Source organism: Phytophthora parasitica (genome assembly GCF_000247585.1).
Source record: "Phytophthora parasitica INRA-310 unplaced genomic scaffold supercont2.144, whole genome shotgun sequence".
In the NCBI taxonomy this organism is placed as follows: Eukaryota; Oomycota; class Peronosporomycetes; order Peronosporales; family Peronosporaceae; genus Phytophthora; species Phytophthora nicotianae.
Genome location: NW_008649130.1, coordinates 1 through 19,284, shown reverse-complemented (window position 1 = coordinate 19,284; position 19,284 = coordinate 1). Strand labels below are relative to the sequence as shown.

The window sequence follows — 19,284 nt, the reverse complement described above, 5'->3', positions numbered from 1 at the left end:
ATCTTATCTGAACCGCGATTTGCTTTCTTACAAATGATTTTTGCCTAATGTAAATTTACAGTATCCCTTTGACTGAAAATAATCTCATCTTGGCCGGGCAATGTTGCAGGATTTAGAAAATCGCAATATTTTGGTGAAAGCCCATTGTTAAAGATCTCGGACCTCCGCCTTGGAGTTGCTCAAATATGAATACACGGCCAGTTTACAGCGGTGAGATGAACATCAAATCAGGGGACGTTGAGGATTGTCTCAGTAGCTTGGTTGGTAACGCAACTATCACCAATCAAAATCGCAAGGCTTGATTCTGATAGGTGGAAAATATAGCTGGTTTTCTTGATAAAGTCGTAATGTGATTGGGCCGTTAGTTCACCTTCCTCCATTGGTGAAATGGCGAGCAGCACTTGCTTGAGCTGTCCCCTATGCCAGTACACACAGTGGAGAGCTACGTAGGTTTCTAGAAAACGCGAACCCGTCAAACATGAAATCATTTAAGCCAGACATATCTGCACTAATCTCGGCCTCGACAGCTGTCACTAGCAAAGACATGTAGCGCTTAAGTCTTTGACAGACGAGTTTTTGCTTGGACATGCTTCTCGTGAGTGGATCGTCAATCTCGCTCAAAGGCATGCTGCGGAAGACGATCCACTCAATCCACTGGTACATGTTAGACGCAGTTTGGTTGATAAACCCCAAAGTTGTGAGCGACCCCGCCCGTCTTCTGGTGGGATTCGTTGTCGGCAACGTAGCCAGGTTACTTGACCTTGAGATGGCTCGCCAGATTGGTGTAGCCTCTTGATGGGAGCTGTTGCGCTGTGTCACAGAGTAGTTGCATGTGTAGTAGCGATCCACAACGGCGACAAAGAAAAAGCGACAGAGGTTGCGGTTGTGCGCAGCGCTCATTCTTAAACGTTTTTGCAGTAAATAGAAGGATTGAAAGCGAGAGATGATGATCAGAAATTTGTGCAAAAATCAGTTAATAGGTGACTACCAGTCACGGAGTCTGGTCCGTACAACTACAGTTATTAGACCGTCGGTCGCTGACTGAACCGACAAATACTAGTATAGTAGTATATTGTGTTCGCGAGTTATAGAATTTCGCTGTCCTACTCTTCAATAGTTAATTATCCCATATAATAAATACAGGTACTATTGATATTGAATATTTTATCCGAGAGCTGCTTGGGAACTGAAAACGCTCTGAGTCGAGTTGCACATACCATTTGTAGCCTTACAAACTGTATACAACGCTCTGGAACACGGAGATGGACAAGGTACTGAGTACTGCTGACAAAAGAATCTAGTACGTCCAGCTGGTACCGCCTCCACCAGAATTTGGCCGTTTATATGTAGTTATCGTAGTTGCTTCTATCGTTTCACACTTTCGCCACCACCGCCACTGAAACCAAGCCTAAAAAAGCCGCCCAGACACCTTCACACCATCGGGATAAGAGACCAAGACCGCCGAGACAGTATTTCGCCTTGGCCATGAATCAATATGCACACTTAATAATTCTGATACTTAAAGCAAATCATCAGAAATTGGGGTGGCGGAAGGTTTTTACACCTGCTCGCTTTTTCACTCGATATGTCTTTTGTATTACCAAAGCGTCGATGTCATTGTGAAGAATCGACGCGTACGTTTTTCTAGTCGAGATACCAGCAGCGGAATGCGCAAAAAACAAATCATTCACACTGACATCACTAGTAGTACGACTACGTCCTGCTTCTTTTTGCCGATGTATTACGTGCACTCGTGGATCATCAGATTTTAAGTGGCCACGCGGTACCGTTCCTAGTGTATTCAATCTTTGGGATTCTTAATATCAACACGTAAGGTTTAATACGCATTGGACAACCAGTTTCCATTGATCGCCTATCTGGCCGCCGCCGATCTTCTTCATAACATTTCCGTGTGTTTTCGGCTTCCCCCACTGATCGCAAGCTGTAAACAACGCCACCTTCAGATTTTCGCTCTAGTTGTTTTTTGTTACATTAAATCCGTGACTCACTGTCCACGCATGTAAAGCAGCTTCTGTTTCTGCTTCTTCCAAAGGGTGGACACCTTCAATGGGAGGCTCAGTAGTAACTTGAACCGAGCTGAGCGCACTTGCACAACGTTCGTCTCTAAAGAATTGTCTAACCTTGCAATGCTCAGCACTTATCTCTGTGTTTCAAACATCAAAAGTCGGCAGACTTTCATTTGCAGAACCACGACAAATATCACCCATGGGTAGCTGTTCCGATTGACCGATGACGATACTATCGTCTGACAAACGAGTGTTACTGTCGCTAGTGACGTCAACAGCAAAGGTTTGTGCAGGAGGGAGGGATGGTTCCATAGTTATGACAACGAAGGTGATCTATGCCTTAGCTTGTGGTGACTCTCTGCCGGCAACTTAAAACTTCTTGTGATATTATCACCGCTCGCCTACACAATTAGAACAACATAACTTCCACCAGCCATAGTCTCAAACGCACTACCGGCAACAATGTCATAGACACTACCGCTTACGATGTCAAACACACTACCGGCCACGACGTCTAACGCACTACCAGCCACGGAGCCAAACTCACTGGCAGCAACAAACTTCCAGGTCTGAATGCACCCCCCCCCCCCTACGAAGCGTACGCATTCTTCTGCGCTGCCCATTTTGCGTTTTGCTCCAGGTAGAATAATAAATTCACTTGGTTTTTGCGTTTTAGTCTAGGCCAATTCTGTGTATCGTATTTTGGAAAGTGTCCGTCTACTGTTTGGCCTTTATTGGACCCGGTGCTTCAAACTTCGATGCTCCGTAGATTCTCCCGCATCACTCCTGTTGCCTGCAGATAATAGCAGATGCAATAATGACCCATAATTTTGCCAGAGCAATGGGCAATGTAGAATGTTTTGATATTGGTTATCCCTCCCCCCCCTCGCGCGCAAATGTTTTGGTTTTTGTATGCAAGTCCGACAGAGCAAAATATCCCACAAAATTCTTTGAAATCAGTGATTGCCTTCAGAGTTGCGACTCCCAATTGCTTGGCTGATTGAGCCTCTTTACATTTGGGAAATTCAGGACATCGTGTAATCTTACAAACTAATGGCTCCAATGTCCGATAAATTCTGGAGAATGACATTTCTCGAGCGAAGTGGCCATTTTACAGTACTGTACCCGCAATCAGTGTCAACTTAACAGTCGGTTGTCCATTGGCAGCTGATTCAGTTTACGGCGCCGCCCTAGGCACCCGCAGACCGTGTAATTAATCCCTTCGACCTCTTATAGTAATCTGCCTCCCCAAGCAACGCCTGATATATATTGGTTGCCAGAGTGTATCGTGTGATCCCGAGGGGCGTGCTTTTCGAGTTGTACTGATTTTAGCTGGGTATGTAGGTAATGTGTTGTACTTGCTTAACAATTCCACAGTTGTAACTCACGTCAAATTGACACGCTCAAAATTTCTACAATATCACATAGAATGGCATCACGCGGGAGAATCTACGGAGCATCGAACTTCGGAGCACCGGGTCCAATAAAGGCCAAACAGTAGACGGACACTTTCCAAAATACGATGCACAGAATTGGCCTAGACTAAAACGCAAAAACCAAGTGAATTTATTATTCTACCTGGAGCAAAACGCAAAATGGGCAGTGCAGAAGAATGCGTACGCTTCGTAGGGGGGGTGCATTCAGACCTGGAAGTTTGTTGCTGCCAGTGAGTTCGGTTCCGTAACTGGTAGTGCGTTAGACGGCGTGGCCGGCGGTGTGTTTGACATCGTAGCCGGCAGTGCGTTCGAGGCCGTGGCTGGCATCGGTAAACCCCATAAGTCCGTGGTGGGAGGAACGCGTCAAGAATACCATTATCTAGGTTATACTCAGTACCACATAACGTATTCGATGGAGGGAAATGGCGAGCTTGTGTAGCTATTGTTAGGGACACGTTTTCAATTTCAAATGATGATGGTTCCCGTCGCGTACTGCTGGCGCTGCATCCTGCTTGGTGCGATTTCTTTTTTGAGGCGGCGCCGTTGATTAGTCCAAGTGGTTGGCTCCAAGATTTCATCGATATCCACTATTGTACTCCTGCGTTCATACTAATGACGACCAGAACCGTGAGGTTCCCGCTGAATTGTGTAGTTGATTCATATATTCGAATCATGTCATGAATGCAAGGGCGGCCATAGCAGCGATGATATGTTCCAGAACATGGTTTAATTTCTTTTTGTTTTTATAGATATTTAATATAGTCGTGTATAATGGTGATGGCTTGCTTCCACCGTTTATGCGAGTTAGTGGGAGCGTGGGCAGTTATTTTTCTTACAACTCGCAAAAATTTGGATCGCTTAGTCTATAAGGAATTGTCTTCTCGTCACACTGAGAATCATAACTCACGACATTGACTCCAGATATCCATCGTGGTATCAATTTGTTGAAGATGGTCAATAAATCACCTTTTGAGGACAATAGTCACGACTGTATTTTTGCATGTGTTCCTTCTACTGTAGACGTATCAAGGCAATCAAATTGCAAATGTTTGTCAGTCCAACAGCGAACAATTTTTTTCTTTGTATTTCCACCATGTATTATCGAGATAGTCAATAAGAGACGAATGCATCCTTCGCAAAACACCTCTGCACTTTCAAAGTCTTGTTCGGTCTTAGCGTGCACTGCTGCATGATATTCCTAAAAAAAAAAGCATTGGTTCTATTAGTGTTCGTTTTCGTTTTACCATAAAAATCAATCTGTGCAAATCTCACTTCTACCAGGGCACTTCGTACCCTGGCCTCCACATTCCTATTTACGTGCCAGCGACAGCCAAGTTTGTCAGCAGAAGAAAAGTGCAGTCGATAGAGTTAATACAAGCCAAATCTCTGTCAGTGACGAGCAGACGAGGTAATATTATCTCACTGTCTGTTAGTAGCTTCTTTAGAGTTGAAAGCGCCCAAATGAAATTTGGTTGGCCTCCCTGGGCAACCAGCACTGTGCAACCGGAAGGATAGTGTTTAAGCAAGTAATTGCTATAATGTTACGTAGTGGGTTGTCGTACTTGTTGGTCTTGTATGTGCAGTCGAGAACCAAGATATCCAGATGATCACGGGCAAATTCCAAAGTATCTGGATGAACCCACGAACGATATAGTAATCTTTTATTAGGTTGGTTCTGTATCGTAATAGTAATGAAATTGGTCCTTGTTCAGCTCCAGAAAAAGCACTCCAACCGCATTTGTTGTCGAACGAACTGCAAGTAGTACTAGAGAATTGTTGTAGCGACCAATTGGTGCTTCTCTCTCTACATGTGGTGAATTTGTCAGACACAACAAATTATCGTCTAGGTAGTTTCATTCTAATGGATATTATTTTAGTATGGGATGTAGAGTTTCCATGGGCGACAACGCCAACTAAGAAAGTCGTCGACCAAATGGACATTAATGGTAGCCGCAATATAAAAGCAAATGTCAAGTTACCACTATTCGGTACCGCTCATTGTGCATATGTGAGGAAGAAGCAAAACGTATTAGATAGTTTCAGCTACAGTTCGAAAACGACTTTTACAACGAATAAAAGAGTCGTTCTGATTAAGTAGACTCGCGGCGACACGTAAGGTGATCAGAAGATCAACCCAATGCCCCCCCCCCCTTCATCACCAACGATGGCGGACGAAGATGACAACGACAGCCTTGCGAGTGACTTGCTCCTCAGTGGATCGGCACTGTCGCTTTAGTTAGAGCAAGTCAAGCGTCCCTTGTATGTATAGCAAGACTTCGTTGAGCGACAGACAGCTGTGTCCGACGATACAGCTGAGAGCAGCAAAACCGACGCGTCAGAGCACAGGTCCTGCTTCAACGCACTTGCTGATAAGGCACTACTTGGCAAAGTCCTCTCCACACTTCCGTTTGCAGCCGAGACAAATGCCGTAACGAGCATATGGGGAGCGAAAACGTGCCACCTAAAAAAAAGTATGACGGCAAACTTTAGTTATCGGTTCTGTCGAGACCGTACGTGCCTCCTCTTTCGCAAATATGCGGTTCAAACAAGACGCAATAGAGCTGAAGCGTCATTTCCGAAGTGCACACGGGTGAAGATTGGGTTCTTGAGCAGCTACAGCATCTCAAGAATGCTGCAGCGGTTGCATATCAGGCAAAGAAGGACAAGGCTGCGGGGAAAACGTAGGAGTTGGTATCGGCAGGCAAGAGGCTGATGCAAGCTGCGGAGGAAAGGTATATTGAGTTATTTAATTGTTATCATGGTCTAGTACATGATATGAAATGAATTCAGAGTTGCCGAAAGATCAGCTGCACATGAAACAGGAGAAAGATGGACGTCAAAGCGTCACCTCCTTCGAGCTTTTTTGGAATGTGAGTAAAAGGAGGCAGTTAAGCGCAGAAAATTAGAAGAACAAAGCGTTAAGCTACCTAGAGAAGAACTTCAGCTTTGCCGCGATGAATTAGAGCAGCAGCGGTTTCAACACGATTACTCGTGAACAGATGCAGCTATAAAAGGTAAACAACTGTGTTGTTTGAAAATGTCGCCCATATTGTTCAATTTTAGAACCATTTAGAACCAATAGGAACGGTTTCCAACCCAGAAAAGCGAGCCGTATACTACTCTAGTTGTAGCCCCCTAATACAATACAATACCATGTGATGATCTGGCGCAATCTCTGGTGATGTATTACTTTGGAGAATTCCCACAAAGCTATCTACAAGCAAGCGGGAAGATACTGAATTAGAAGGTTGTACTGATTGTCCACTGTTGTTCTCCGAGCTCGCAGAAGCACCTTACCCACTACAACTGTGCAACCTCCACCAATTCCAGCATCGCCCAGCTTCCCGGTATCACGAGGTACACCGTTGTCGGAACAGTATCGACCAGTGCCAGCATCACCTGATTACCTGGCTGTATGAGGGTCCGATGCCGCTGGAGTTTGGCAGCGTCGAGTAGAAGCTGATGCAGTATGTCAACGATGGATGTCTGAGTCTCGTACATTGCAGCAAGAATCGAAGTCCGAGCCACAGATCTCGCCACGCCAAAGTGCAGCACAGCAGCAACAAACACAATCTCCTGCATAATCTTCCCGTTCTCTGTCACGAAATCCTGAAAGACCACCTCACGCAGTAGGGGTATGTTTTAAGAAGAAGACACAGCCGACCGCGAAGCCTGCTGCCGAGTGCAGATACTGCCAAAATCGTATTAACACTGATGAACCCGGACGATTCACGGTTCCATATCTTGTTGGATGTCAGCAAGCGCCGCCCTTCGTAAAACAACAGTGGAACGAATATATGAAGGTGGAGGCATCGAAAAGGCAACAGCGACAGACAGCTAGTGCGACTCCGATAACGTTTGGCTGACCGCCAGTGAGTGCGGTGGTTGCACCAACAAGCTTTAATGAAGCGGCGGCACTTGGTGGAGGTGGTCGCCCTCAGATCACACAGATACAATTTGATTTGCCTTCGCACAAATAATTTTTGGCTGCGCGCTGTCGTTTGTGCTTGTGGAATCACCATTTTTCCAGCGGTTCCTTCACTTGTTAGCTCCTGGATTGGTAATTTCTTCTGCAGGACCAATGCTTCAGCGGATGCGCGATGAGCGCAGGCAGTACGTTATAGCGCTAATAAAATGACAGCGTGTGGTTTCTTTTGTCATTGATTTATGGAGCGATGCAACAATGCCAGTATTATAAACGTTATGGCCGTCGCTGCTTTGGCCGTCGCTTCCGTACAGCATACAGAGGAAAGAATTGGAGCGAGTCAAAAAATAAGTTCAAGAGGAAATGGGGGCTGTGGTTTCAAGTGTAATGACGGTCAATGCAAGTAATATGGTCAACTCATGGGGGAATTTTGAAAGCGAAGCTGACCATTTTTGCATGTGGCTGTGCTGCACATGACATTGACCGGTAATTCAGGATGTCTTGAAGATGCTGCCCTTTACCAAGATTCACAGCGAAGTGATGGTTATCGCAAAGTTTGCTCAAGATCATCACGCTCTATTGGATGAGCTCCGACAGCTTCAGACAACGGTAATTCAAGCTCATGACGCTTTAGTTGATCAGTATCACTCGCTACATCAGGCAACAACTCTAACGAGCTCTGACTTGCAACGTGTTCTTGTTATTCCGACTCAAACGCGTTGGTATACCGTACACGCTTGTCTTAGAAGCGTGCTGACATGGCTATCATGACGTGCCCGACAACACAGAGCTGCTGAAGCGTTTCCACGCTACAGCGGCCAACCGAGTATCTCTCGGTAAAGTTATAACTATTGTTTTCGGTCCAGATTATTGGTAATTACTAGAATACGTGATGAAGCTGATCGATCCCATTATCGAGGTACTACGAGAGTTGGAATCCGACAAGTGTCCATCGCCGAAAGTTTATGCATTGTTTCGGCGTTTAAAAGCATACTTCCTCCGCCCGAAATATAAACGGCTCTCTAAATGAAAGTTGTCCGGAAATATAAGCGTTAAGCTTGGTATAATGTTAATTTTCATGTTCAGCCGAACTTAAGAAATATTTGGCTTTGGCATACACTAGCGCGCTGCAAGGTAAGGAGCGAGGGAGCAAGGCATTTATCGTCTCTATCTGACTCTTGGTCAGATGGGGAATCTTGTACTTGTTGCTGCCGTTCATATCCATGAAAGCTTGTAGTACGGACTGCATCGTGACGAAAACTCTGTCAATAGTGAGAAGTCAAGCTGTTTAAAAGCGACGTCGACGTTGTTAACGAGGTCCTCAATCGTTTGGCTTTCTTTTTGTGCTGTAAGGACGGCAGAGAAGCAAACAAGCCGAGATCATTTGCGTTGTAATCGGGTGAATTAGCTGGTGGGGGCTAATGCTCATTCCCCATCCACACGCAACCAGCACCTCTGGGTCATCAGCAGCGACGTGCGGCTCTGCGTTGTGGTGCTGAAGTACGACGCGTTTTTCCGAAAGGCCACAACGATTTAATGCGCGGAATGCCCACAGCGCTCGGCGATACATGTCACGATCGACTGTAAATGTCTTCAACTCTAACGTACCAGTAGGGCGGTTCTTGCTCGAGCGCTCTCGTACTCAAATAAAAAATGACCATAAACCTATCTTTCCGTCCCAGACACGATGTCGATTAGTGTCCCGTCGTGGTCGCGCGACAGCAACAAGAAACATTACTTTGATGATGAAGTTCTTGTCTTTCACAGTAATATGAGGGACGTCTTCGTGCTCTCCGAGATATAGTTGCTGCTTCTCTTTGCACAGATAAACCACTTTCATCCAATTGCACATAGTCCATCATGCGGCCGAACAACAGCGTATTGCTTGAGCCTCGGTGCACGAACCCTTCAGTGAACTTGACTCGGTCGACATGCTGCTTCTCTGTTAGCATCGGCTTCACCCGTGTAGTGTGGCTGCGAAACACACCAGCGCGATAGCAGTCATGTAGGGTCGATTATGGAATACCTAGAATACTCGCTAAAGTGCGAATATCCGTGCGATCCTCTAAAACGTTAAGGTCGATGTGCCTGCTGAGGTCTTCGCGGAACGCTTCTGTCATGCGTGACTTCCGACCGCTCTTTCCATTCCTACTGCTGCCGTAGTTGATGGGGTTGCCTACTTTGATGTCCTGAACGGCTCGGCGCCACAAACGCGAGATCTGGTCGTCGCTACAGCCATTCTTGGCCGCGCAAGCTTGGATGGAGCCTCTTGATGGCTGTAGCGCGATGCTAACACTTAGTACGAATGCAGCGACAGCCGCACGATCAGTTGGAGTTAAGGTTTTGCGCGTCCGAGGTGTTGCGGCGGAGCGCGCGCTCATTTTGGTAGACTGGCGAAAGGTAAAAGTTGAAATCCGAGTAGTGCCAGTCTTTAGGGGGGGGCTGTGTCTTTTGATCCAGTTGTCGGATGGTCGCAGTAAGACCACGTGTCGAACCGCACGGGGCTGCTCTTGAATTTTAACTAATCAAAACGAGTAAAATTTGCACTTTGAGCTTAAGTTCGGATTCTCTGTCGAAACCCGCTTATATTTTCGGACGGAGGAAGTATTATTGCGGGTTAAGAAGCTATTTACCTACTAGGTGGGTGGAAAAATTGCGTACACTGACGACGGTAGTCAAACGTATAATCATCTGCCTTCATTTGACGTGCGTGTGCACGTTGTACACCGGCAGCGAGAAGCCCGCCGGGCTGCCAGCAAACTCAAGCGACTCTGATTCCAATGCAAGCAGATGCTGACGTATTAACAGCGCAAATATACGGAACTTTACTTACAAACGACTAGAATTTCCTGACAAAAATGCCAATGGACATAGCATGCTCACAAATTTAGTACCTGAACTGTTGGGTGCTAAGAAATTCCATAGTTCTTCCGAGGTGGATACAGCAAAGCGTATTTGTTATTTGATGTGGGCCCATCCTGAAACAACCAACCTAACCCAGCATTTCATGAAAAGCCTTGTGCTCAACTGCACATACAATAAAAACAAATATCGCCTGCCCCTACTCAATGCTATCATCATCACCGGGATGAACACGATACTTCCTTTCGCGCAAATATGATTGCCTGGTGAAGCGGAACCGTATTACACGTAGTTCTATCCAAGATGAAGGATATCATGATTTCCAACGCCATTCTCTACCACGTGTAATTCTCACTAATTGTCAACCAGCGTGCACCAATGCAACTGAGACAAATTTTCCCAAATTCAGCCAAGTTACTGTGTTTGTGGCGTATCAACCTGACCGTCCTTGCTCAAGCGCGGAAAAAATTGGTCGAATCGACGGACAAAACGCATCTGTGTGGTAAAAAAAGACACGCTAGAAAAAGAAATTTTCTTGGCGAAGTATTACGAGACGATCATTTCTGACACTGCGGAAGAATTTGAAATGAGAAGTGCTTTTTTACGAGTTTTGTCACGTTCCATGGGCAAGTTTCTGGACAACGAATGATGGCCTTATAAACGGAAAATCGTGAAATGCTGGACGAGTCAATACAGTCATTTTGGCCATCAAAGCACCTCAACAGTCGAGGGAGCGCATGCTTCTATGAAGCAATGGCTTAGTAACTCCCGAGGGGATTTGCTTAAAGTGTTTATGCAGCTTATCCCGTGGTGGACGAAACACCCTCCATATCGCACGACGTATCAATGGTATCCCAATGCTTTTTCGAGAGGATGATAGAACGCACAGGTTATAGCGATTGTACAGGTTCCAGCAACCAACAAAGATGTTGGTTAGGGGGCTGGTTTTGCCGGTTGGTGGAAATACGTTTGTGGGATGCGTATAAATCGCGATGAATCATGGACTGTTTCTGGTCCCGTATACCACAAATTACAAAATCACTCTCTTCGAAAGATCTCTATTATTATCGACCTTTTTGCGTGCTTTCCAGATGAGAATAGCACCGTGAAGACTACTGCTACACGTGGAAAGCGTGTTGATGACCCAGGTACCGTATTTGTCGGATCGAGTGAGACACAAATAATTGGTCCTAATCAAGTCAAAAATGAAACCTCGTTTAGGTTTTTCTATAAGCGCTCAAATGACTCCCGCCTCTTAGATTAAAACGCTCAGTATGCCACGCGGACCGAAGAATAAGAATAAGGAGAAGTACAAGGTATATCTCCTCCTCATCTTCTTAAATATACTATCTAACTCCTTGTTTCAGGGTGCTCTTGCTGCGCACTCAGCGGTAGAAGCCGCCGCTCTCTTTAGCGCCACGCGCGGAACTATTTACACGTGGCGCAAAGACACTACAAAGTTAAAGGAGGCTGCTGCAAAAGCGTCTAACAAGTTCTTTGCACCATCATCTCCAGGCAAAAAAAAACTATATTCGCCATCCTGAGCTCGAACAAAGGTACCATTTCATCAATTTTCAAATTCATATCTGTGGATGACACAATAATTGTAATATGTACTTTACTATGCGTTTAGTTTGCTTGACTGTATCATGTTAATGCGACAAACAAAGGGTTTATGCGTAACGACAAAGTGCATCATAATGATGAATGGCAAATTCGATGCAGTGTTCTTCTCATCAAGGACGCACTGTGCTCTCCTGTCGTGGACAGTTCGCTTTTTTAGCGGAAAAAGCTCGTTGTCCGCCGAATCACACACAAGCGAACGAAAAAAGGGGTAAACATGCAGGTATATTGTTATTATTGTTATTTTCAAATTTCGATTTGTTTTAAAGGTTATACTCATTTCATTGAAAATATTTGTACAATTTAGGAAATTGCTGACGTCTTTTCCCGGACAATAAACTGTAAAGTTGAGGACGGCGGTTTTTTTCTACCGCATACACTGAGATAGATCGGTATGGAAGCCTCTTCAATATGGACTAAACCGGAGTGTGCATCGACAATCCTGGCCGCGTAAAGGCCCTCGAGATGCCAATGGAAAATTTAGGACTTACTTGTTGCCACCTCCGGAAGATGCGGTTGTGCCTGAGTAACTTCAAATCACAGAACTTGTTTGGATTTCGATATATTATATTTTCGTTATTGTCGCATTTCATTAATTTAAAGAGTTTTGTAAGTGAATCAGAAGGGGTGTCACCCTTATGAATTTGATGTCTTACTTGATCCGTATGTCTCATTCGATCCGACAAATACGGTAGTGTACTTGGCAACAAGTTAGTTCACAGCATCGTACACTAACTGGGAGCGATATTTAATTCTACGTTAGTCTTGTTGTGCCTATCAACAGCTCTAAGCAGACAACGTACGATTCTACCTGCATCAGTTCGCTGACATTTCACCTAATTCTAGTCGCCTACAAATAAACGTTGCTAGCCGTGTTGTTGATTTTTCAACTCTCTTTTTTTGTAAGGTTGTAGCTTATAATTGTAAATGAACTGCTACATACAGTGGGTACAGAAAGTCTACGTCCAACGTCTCCTTGACCACGTTGGCCCACGGCGTTTGGTCCCTGACGGTATTTAAATTGGCTACTATGCATGATATGAATGCCTGATGTGAAAGCTTTCCAACAGACTATCATTTGACCAGATTGATAGAAGCTGCTAGAAGTTGTGCCCTGTAAAAAAAAAAAAGCAAAGTTATATGGCAAAAAAAGTGAACATCCATTTTTTTATTCTCAACTTTTAGAGCTGCTGATAACACTATTGCACTTCATGTTGTAGCAGTAACCATCCTAAGACTATCTAAAGTCTTCACGCACCTTTAGTACTTCGTGTGGCCACCTCGATTGTCTTTAACTTGAAGTAGGCGCTTCGGTATGGAGTGGTAGAGATCTTGAACGGTTTTCGGCTCGATATCATACCAAATCTCCTGAATTTTCTCTTTCAGATCGTCTACACTTGATGCAGGACGCTTGGACAGCTCTTGCTTCACGAGAGCCCAGAGATTCTCAATTGGGTTGAGATCTGGGCTCTGGGCTGGATGGGGTAGAAGCTCCACTTTTTTTTCTTTCAGGTAGTTTTTGACTAGACGAGCACGATAACCGGGAGCGCCATCCTGTACGAACTTGTAGTCGTCGCCAGTACCAAGCACAGAGACCGTCGCTTGCAGATTTTGCTCCAAAATGCTCTTGTAGGACGCACCACTAATATTTGAGTCACACATGTGAAGTGCACCCACACCCTCGTAGGTGATACATCCCCAAATCATCAAGGTCTCCTTCCCAGACTTAAATGCAGGTGCTAGACATTCGTTCTTGAACTCCTCCCCAACCTTACGCCAAACGAAAACCCTCCCCGCAGCCCCAGTGAACCAGACGGACGACTCATCACTGAACACTACCTTCTTCCAGTCATCGTCCCTAAACTTCAACATCTGTAGTGCATACGCATATCGCGCTTTGATGTTTTTCTTGCTCAAAAAGTTTTTTTTCGAGCTGCACGACCATTAAAGCCTTCATCTTTAATGCGGTTTCGCACTGTTTGCTTTGACAGAGCGATGCCGTGGTCCTTTTCGACCATACTGACCAGCTTTTCAGCGCTAAGGCGTCGATTTTTCTCCGCTTCCCTCACGATCTGGCGGTCCTGGCGGACAGTCGTCTTTCGAGGGCGGCCAGAACGTAGTAGGGAGTGCGTGTGGCCGTTTTTCTTTGCGTTGGAACAATAGTTTTGATGCTAGAGACTGGGAGCTTGAGCTCATCAGCGATAGCCTGATAGGTTTGGCCGTCGTGGCGTTTTGCGACACAGAGGTCGCGAATCTGTTTCCCATGCTCCACTCTAGGTCAATTAAAAAACTGTTAGTACTGCGGCAATGAGGGTGTCTGCGTTTCAGGACTCTTACCTTGTGCCAGTCATGGCAAAAACCAGAATGAGTGGCTTGGGCATTGACTTTTTTGTCACCTATTTTTCCTACTGAGGGACTCGACGTCCCATAACTTGCGATGCAAATATAGTCTCGTCAAAGTGAAAATGGCTTCTGATTCGTTTCAGTCTGTGCTATTCGATGATATTTTGTTTTGATTGACTGGATCTATGCACTACTCAAAAATTCAGAATTTGATCTCGCCAGCTGTTTGGACATAGACTTTCTGTACCCACTGTACATGAAGTACATGTAATCTACATCTAGCACCTCGCTAATTTCAATAGACTGATGATTGGTCCAGGACTTGCTTTATAGGCAACCAGCGAGCTAGTCATTATAGCAGTGCACTAGCGAGGTGTTGCGCACGAGTGTTCGAAGCTCTTGAGTTTTCTTGGGCCAAGACAGCTCTTAGAAAGCAGCCAAGGTCAGACCACGCCGACATACAGCAGTGAAACGTCCAAAGTGATTGGCTTGAATTTATTTCAGTGACCTCTCCCAAAATGGGTGCCTTACAAAATTGGCATAAAAAAGCCGTACATTAAAGTTTAATCACGGTGAATTGTTTGGTGAGACCACGTTTTGGTCTCATCAAACAATTCTAATCCGACCTTTAAGTAGCAACATGATTAAACACATAACTGAACTTCACTATACCCGAAAGTCGCGTTCCAGCAACCGGTTTGATACGCTTTAAACCGTTTTGTAATTTAAAATAAATTACCGATTAAACTGATAAGACCGTTTTAGAACAGTTTTGGAAGGCACCCAACGGTTAAAAAGTGCAGGTCACAATGTAAATCGACTAACAATTATTTTTACGTGCGTGTTTTCCTTTTGTGCTCCTTGGTAAGGTTGCCGACGTAGTTTGTCCTTCTGATGTGAAAATCTCAATGCGTCTTTCTAGAGCTAGCAGTTCCGCGCTCATGGCGATCCTATTTGCGGCCTTACCATCCTCCACTCTCTAATATTGTTGGTGTGTCTGATGGTGACCTTGGCAACGGCCAGTTTTTTTTTGTTACGTCAACGCTGTGGTTTTGCCAACGTAAAAAAGAATTCATTTAGTAAGGACAGGATGATCTGTATTAGCAACGGGGCGCGTAGTGTGAGTGCTGGTCGTCAACATATCAGTCTGTCGGGGCTGAGCCTTACAGTCAGGATCATTGCACCAGCAACGACATGCGAAGCTTTGAGGCACGAAGTGAAATTCCGATATCACATATCCTCATATTGTAGATTATGTGCTGATAGATTGACATATTAGAAGCATAAGATGTGAATTGCATATGTAATAACCCGCTTAACTCGATTCTCACATTTCGCAAGTAAAATGGTCTGGACTTGGATGTCACAAAAACCAATTGCGTCAGTCGACTTTCACGTCCTACCAGGATCGGAGTCTAATCATCGGACGGTATCCGATAGCCGCACACTTTCAAATTGACCTCTTCTCCACATCATCGCTTTGGACCTCGCCCAACAATCATGAGCTCCCCGCAACCGATCGAGTGCAAGGCCGCCGTATGCTGGGCCGCCAAGGAGGACTACGTCCTCGAAGATGTGATTGTGGCGCCGCCTCGCGCTGGTGAGGTGCGCGTCAAGATCGTGGCGACGGGTGTGTGCCACACGGACGAGTACACGCGCTCGGGCGCGGACCCGGAAGGTATCTTCCCCGTCATCATGGGACACGAAGGCGCCGGCATCGTGGAGAGCGTGGGCCCCGACGTGACCAGCGTCAAGGTGGGCGACCATGTCGTGCCGTGCTACACGCCGCAGTGCCGCAACTGCAAGTTCTGCAAGTCTAGCAAGACGAACCTCTGCTCCATCATCCGCAACACGCAGGGCAAGGGTCTTATGCCTGACGGAACCTCGCGCTTCACGTGCAAGCGCAACGGTGAGACGCTCTTCCACTTTATGGGCACGTCCACCTTCTCCGAGTACACGGTTCTGCCCGAGATTTCTGTGGCCAAGATCGACCCCTCGGCTCCGATGGACAAGGTTTGCCTGCTTGGCTGCGGCATCACCACCGGCTATGGTGCTGTCGTGAACACCATGAAGGTGGAGAAGGACTCGACTGTGGCCGTGTTCGGCCTGGGCGCTGTGGGTCTCGCCTGTATCATGGGTGCTAAGGCGGTTGGTGCTCGCAAGATCATCGCCATTGATATTAACCCCAAGAAGTTCCCCATTGCCAAGGAGTTCGGTGCCACTGAGTGTGTGAACCCCAAGGACTACGCCGACCGCCCGATCCAGGAGGTGCTTATTGAGATGACGGAGGAAGAGGGTTTCGGTGGCCTCGACTACACGTTCGAGTGCATCGGTCGTCCGGAGACCATGCGCGCTGCACTCGAGTGCTGCCACAAGGGCTGGGGCCAGTCGTGCATTATCGGTGTTGCCGCTTCTGGAGTGGAGCTGGCCACTCGCCCGTTCCAGCTCGTCACGGGTCGTCGCTGGGCTGGTAGCGCTTTCGGTGGCTTCAAGAGCCGTGACGGTGTCCCAGAGTTGGTGAACAAGTACATGCAGAAGGAGATCAAGGTGGACGAGTTCATTACTCACAAGTTTGACCTGCCACAGATCAACGACGCATTCCACGCCATGCACCAGGGAGACGTAAGTGTTTTATTTTTTGATGGGATGCATATTTGCCTAGTGCCATTCGTACTAACATTCTTTTGGCTTCTTTTCATGCGTGATATTAGTGCATCCGCGCCATTGTGTACTTCCACGGTGTGCCCCAGTAAGAAGGCAAGTCTGCGCCCGTTAGTGGCTTAACAGCCGAGTTAGAGAAGATGTGCGAGTGGCTCGGGTCTGCTTTGCGCTATATGAGGTTAACGTGATGATGCGAGATCGTTCTCGTACTCCGGAAACATGAAAAGATTGAACCCAATTGTTCTTGTGTTGCTTCTTCTTCAGAGGTCGGTTAGCTGTGGCCTAAGCTTCGTATTCTGTTATCCTTATTCTAGTCAACTGAGCACAAGGACTGCAATGATCATCACGAAGTACTACAGTACTTAGTCCGCCAAAGAATAACTTTGACCATACCTTCAAGTCCAACTGCATAAAGGCATTTTGCTGCTCTGGTCATTGTTTGCCTCGTTTCCTCCTCATGTCATTGCTAAGAGCTGACCAAAGCGCGGCGTGTGTTCTTCTAGAAACTAACCCCGTATCTGATAACCAGGAGTGTGGAATGGCTGGCCCAGCGCGCTGTGGCTTTGATTTGATGCGCATCTTTCGATGGCCACGAGAACAATCTTTCAGTTGCCTTCAACTACTGTATCAAAGAATAGGCTTTGATAATAAGTTCACACTGCAGTTATTTATACATAATACACCTATATTAAGTAAGAAATAAGAATTTCTGTACCTCATTTACCTATATCCTGTGATATAACACATTCCGTTTCGCCCAGCCTCATCATGGTGATTAGAATCCGGGATCAACATGCTGTTTAGAGGGGATTTGAGCGGCGTACGTTGCTCCAGAGCCGACCCTTTGCCTGGAAGGATCTCATTCTGGAATTCGCCCAAGAAGACCAAGCAACCTCCACTCCAAACATGAGCGTTAAGGCCCAACCCGGTGACAAGGTCGTCCTCGCCTACAGCGGCGGCCTGGACACGTCCATCATCCTCAAGTGGCTCACGAACAAGGGCTTCGAGGTCATCTGCTACTGCGCTAACGTGGGCCAGCACGGCGAGGACTACGAGAAGGTGCGTGCCAAGGCTCTGTCTCTGGGCGCCAAGAAGGTGTACATTGAGGACCTGCGCGAGGAGTTTGTCAAGCACTACATCTTCGAAGCGGTCAAATCGAACGCCATCTACGAGTCCCGCTACCTGCTGGGCACGTCGCTGGCTCGCCCTGTGATCGCTAAGAAGCAGGTGGAGATTGCTCAGTCCGAGGGCGCCAAGTACGTGGCCCACGGCGCCACGGGCAAGGGTAACGACCAGGTGCGTTTCGAGCTGTGCGCTCAGGCTCTGGACGCCCAGCTCAAGACCATCGCCCCGTGGCGTGACGCTGAGTTCATTGAGAAGTTCAAGGGCCGTGCCGACCTGATCCAGTACGCCAAGGAGCAGAACATCCCCATCGACGCCACCCCCAAGGCCCCCTACAGTGTGGACGAGAACCTGTACCACACGTCGTACGAGGCTGGCATGCTTGAGGACCCCATGACCGCTCCTATGGTGGAGATGTTCAAGATGACGGTGGACCCCAAGGACGCCCCCGACGCCGCCGAGCAGATCCAGGTCCGCTTCGAGAAGGGTATCCCCGTGGGTGTAACCAACCTCACGGCCAAGACCCCGGAGCTTACGGGCGCTCTGGACCTGTTCCTGGAGCTTAACAGACTGGCCGGCAAGCACGGCATTGGCCGTATTGACATCGTGGAGAACCGCTTCGTCGGCATCAAGTCGCGTGGCTGCTACGAGACCCCCGGCGGCACCATCCTGCGTCACGCTCACCTTGACCTCGAGGGTCTTTGCATGGACCGTGAGGTCATGAAGGTGCGCGACTCGCTGTCGGCCAAATTCGCCGAGTACTGCTACAACGGCTTCTGGTTCGCCCCCGAGATGGACTTTGTGCGCAACGCCGTGGACTTCTCGCAGCAGAACATCACGGGCTTCGTCAACCTGGAGCTCTACAAGGGCAACGTGACTGTGATCGGCCGCCACTCGGACGAGGCTCTGTACAGCGCTGACCTGGCCTCCATGGACCAGGAGGGCGGCGGTGCCAACTTCGACTACAACCCGGCTGATGCTCAGGGCTTCATCCGCATCAACGCCACGCGCCTCAAGGCCTGGCGATGCCGCCCCCAGCCCAAGAAGTAAGCTCCATTGCGCTGTAGTGCATTGAGGTTGCTTATTATATGAGGAGAATGGATACGCCACCAGAATCAGCTCCAACTTGCAACAGAGTAGTGCCGAATACATGAAACACAAAAATGAATATGATCAGAGCGCTCTGTGAGAGCTATCGTTTGCCTTCTCCACTAGCTTTCCGTGCCTACACACAAAATGTAAAGGAAGGATCGATTGGTTCACGACTTCAACTAGTAAAATGGCT

At 47.1% G+C, this 19,284-nt stretch overlaps 6 protein-coding genes across 6 annotated transcripts; 4 read left to right on the top strand and 2 right to left on the bottom strand.

Annotated features, from left to right (window-relative positions):
- Positions 1-227: 227 nt before the first annotated feature.
- On the bottom strand, positions 228-900 carry PPTG_24653 (hypothetical protein; the record flags this gene model as incomplete). The annotated part of the gene is made up of 2 exons (XM_008918132.1): positions 228-417; positions 479-900. The coding sequence occupies 2 exons, from the start codon at positions 898-900 to the stop codon at positions 228-230; spliced, it is 612 nt and encodes a 203-aa protein (XP_008916380.1).
- A 2,795-nt stretch (positions 901-3,695) lies between these two features.
- On the top strand, positions 3,696-3,902 carry PPTG_24652 (hypothetical protein; the record flags this gene model as incomplete). Its single annotated transcript, XM_008918131.1, has 1 exon — positions 3,696-3,902. A coding segment is annotated over one exon (207 nt), but the record flags the coding sequence as incomplete, so codon positions are not given.
- Positions 3,903-7,563: 3,661 nt separating this feature from the next.
- PPTG_24651 (hypothetical protein) lies at positions 7,564-8,975 on the top strand (the record flags this gene model as incomplete). The annotated part of the gene is made up of 4 exons (XM_008918130.1): positions 7,564-7,576; positions 8,177-8,224; positions 8,475-8,522; positions 8,839-8,975. 4 exons carry the CDS (start codon positions 7,564-7,566, stop codon positions 8,973-8,975), a joined length of 246 nt encoding a protein of 81 aa, XP_008916378.1.
- Positions 8,976-9,403: 428 nt separating this feature from the next.
- PPTG_19660 (hypothetical protein) lies at positions 9,404-9,769 on the bottom strand (the record flags this gene model as incomplete). The annotated part of the gene is made up of 1 exon (XM_008918129.1): positions 9,404-9,769. One exon carries the CDS (start codon positions 9,767-9,769, stop codon positions 9,404-9,406), a length of 366 nt encoding a protein of 121 aa, XP_008916377.1.
- A 5,907-nt stretch (positions 9,770-15,676) lies between these two features.
- On the top strand, positions 15,677-17,114 carry PPTG_19659 (S-(hydroxymethyl)glutathione dehydrogenase/class III alcohol dehydrogenase). Its single transcript, XM_008918128.1, has 2 exons — positions 15,677-16,838; positions 16,928-17,114. The coding sequence occupies exons 1-2, from the start codon at positions 15,717-15,719 to the stop codon at positions 16,967-16,969; spliced, it is 1,164 nt and encodes a 387-aa protein (XP_008916376.1). The 5' UTR covers positions 15,677-15,716; the 3' UTR covers positions 16,970-17,114.
- Positions 17,115-17,689: 575 nt separating this feature from the next.
- On the top strand, positions 17,690-19,210 carry PPTG_19658 (argininosuccinate synthase). The gene has a single exon (XM_008918127.1). It carries the CDS (start codon positions 17,784-17,786, stop codon positions 19,047-19,049), a length of 1,266 nt encoding a protein of 421 aa, XP_008916375.1. The 5' UTR covers positions 17,690-17,783; the 3' UTR covers positions 19,050-19,210.
- Positions 19,211-19,284: the final 74 nt, after the last annotated feature.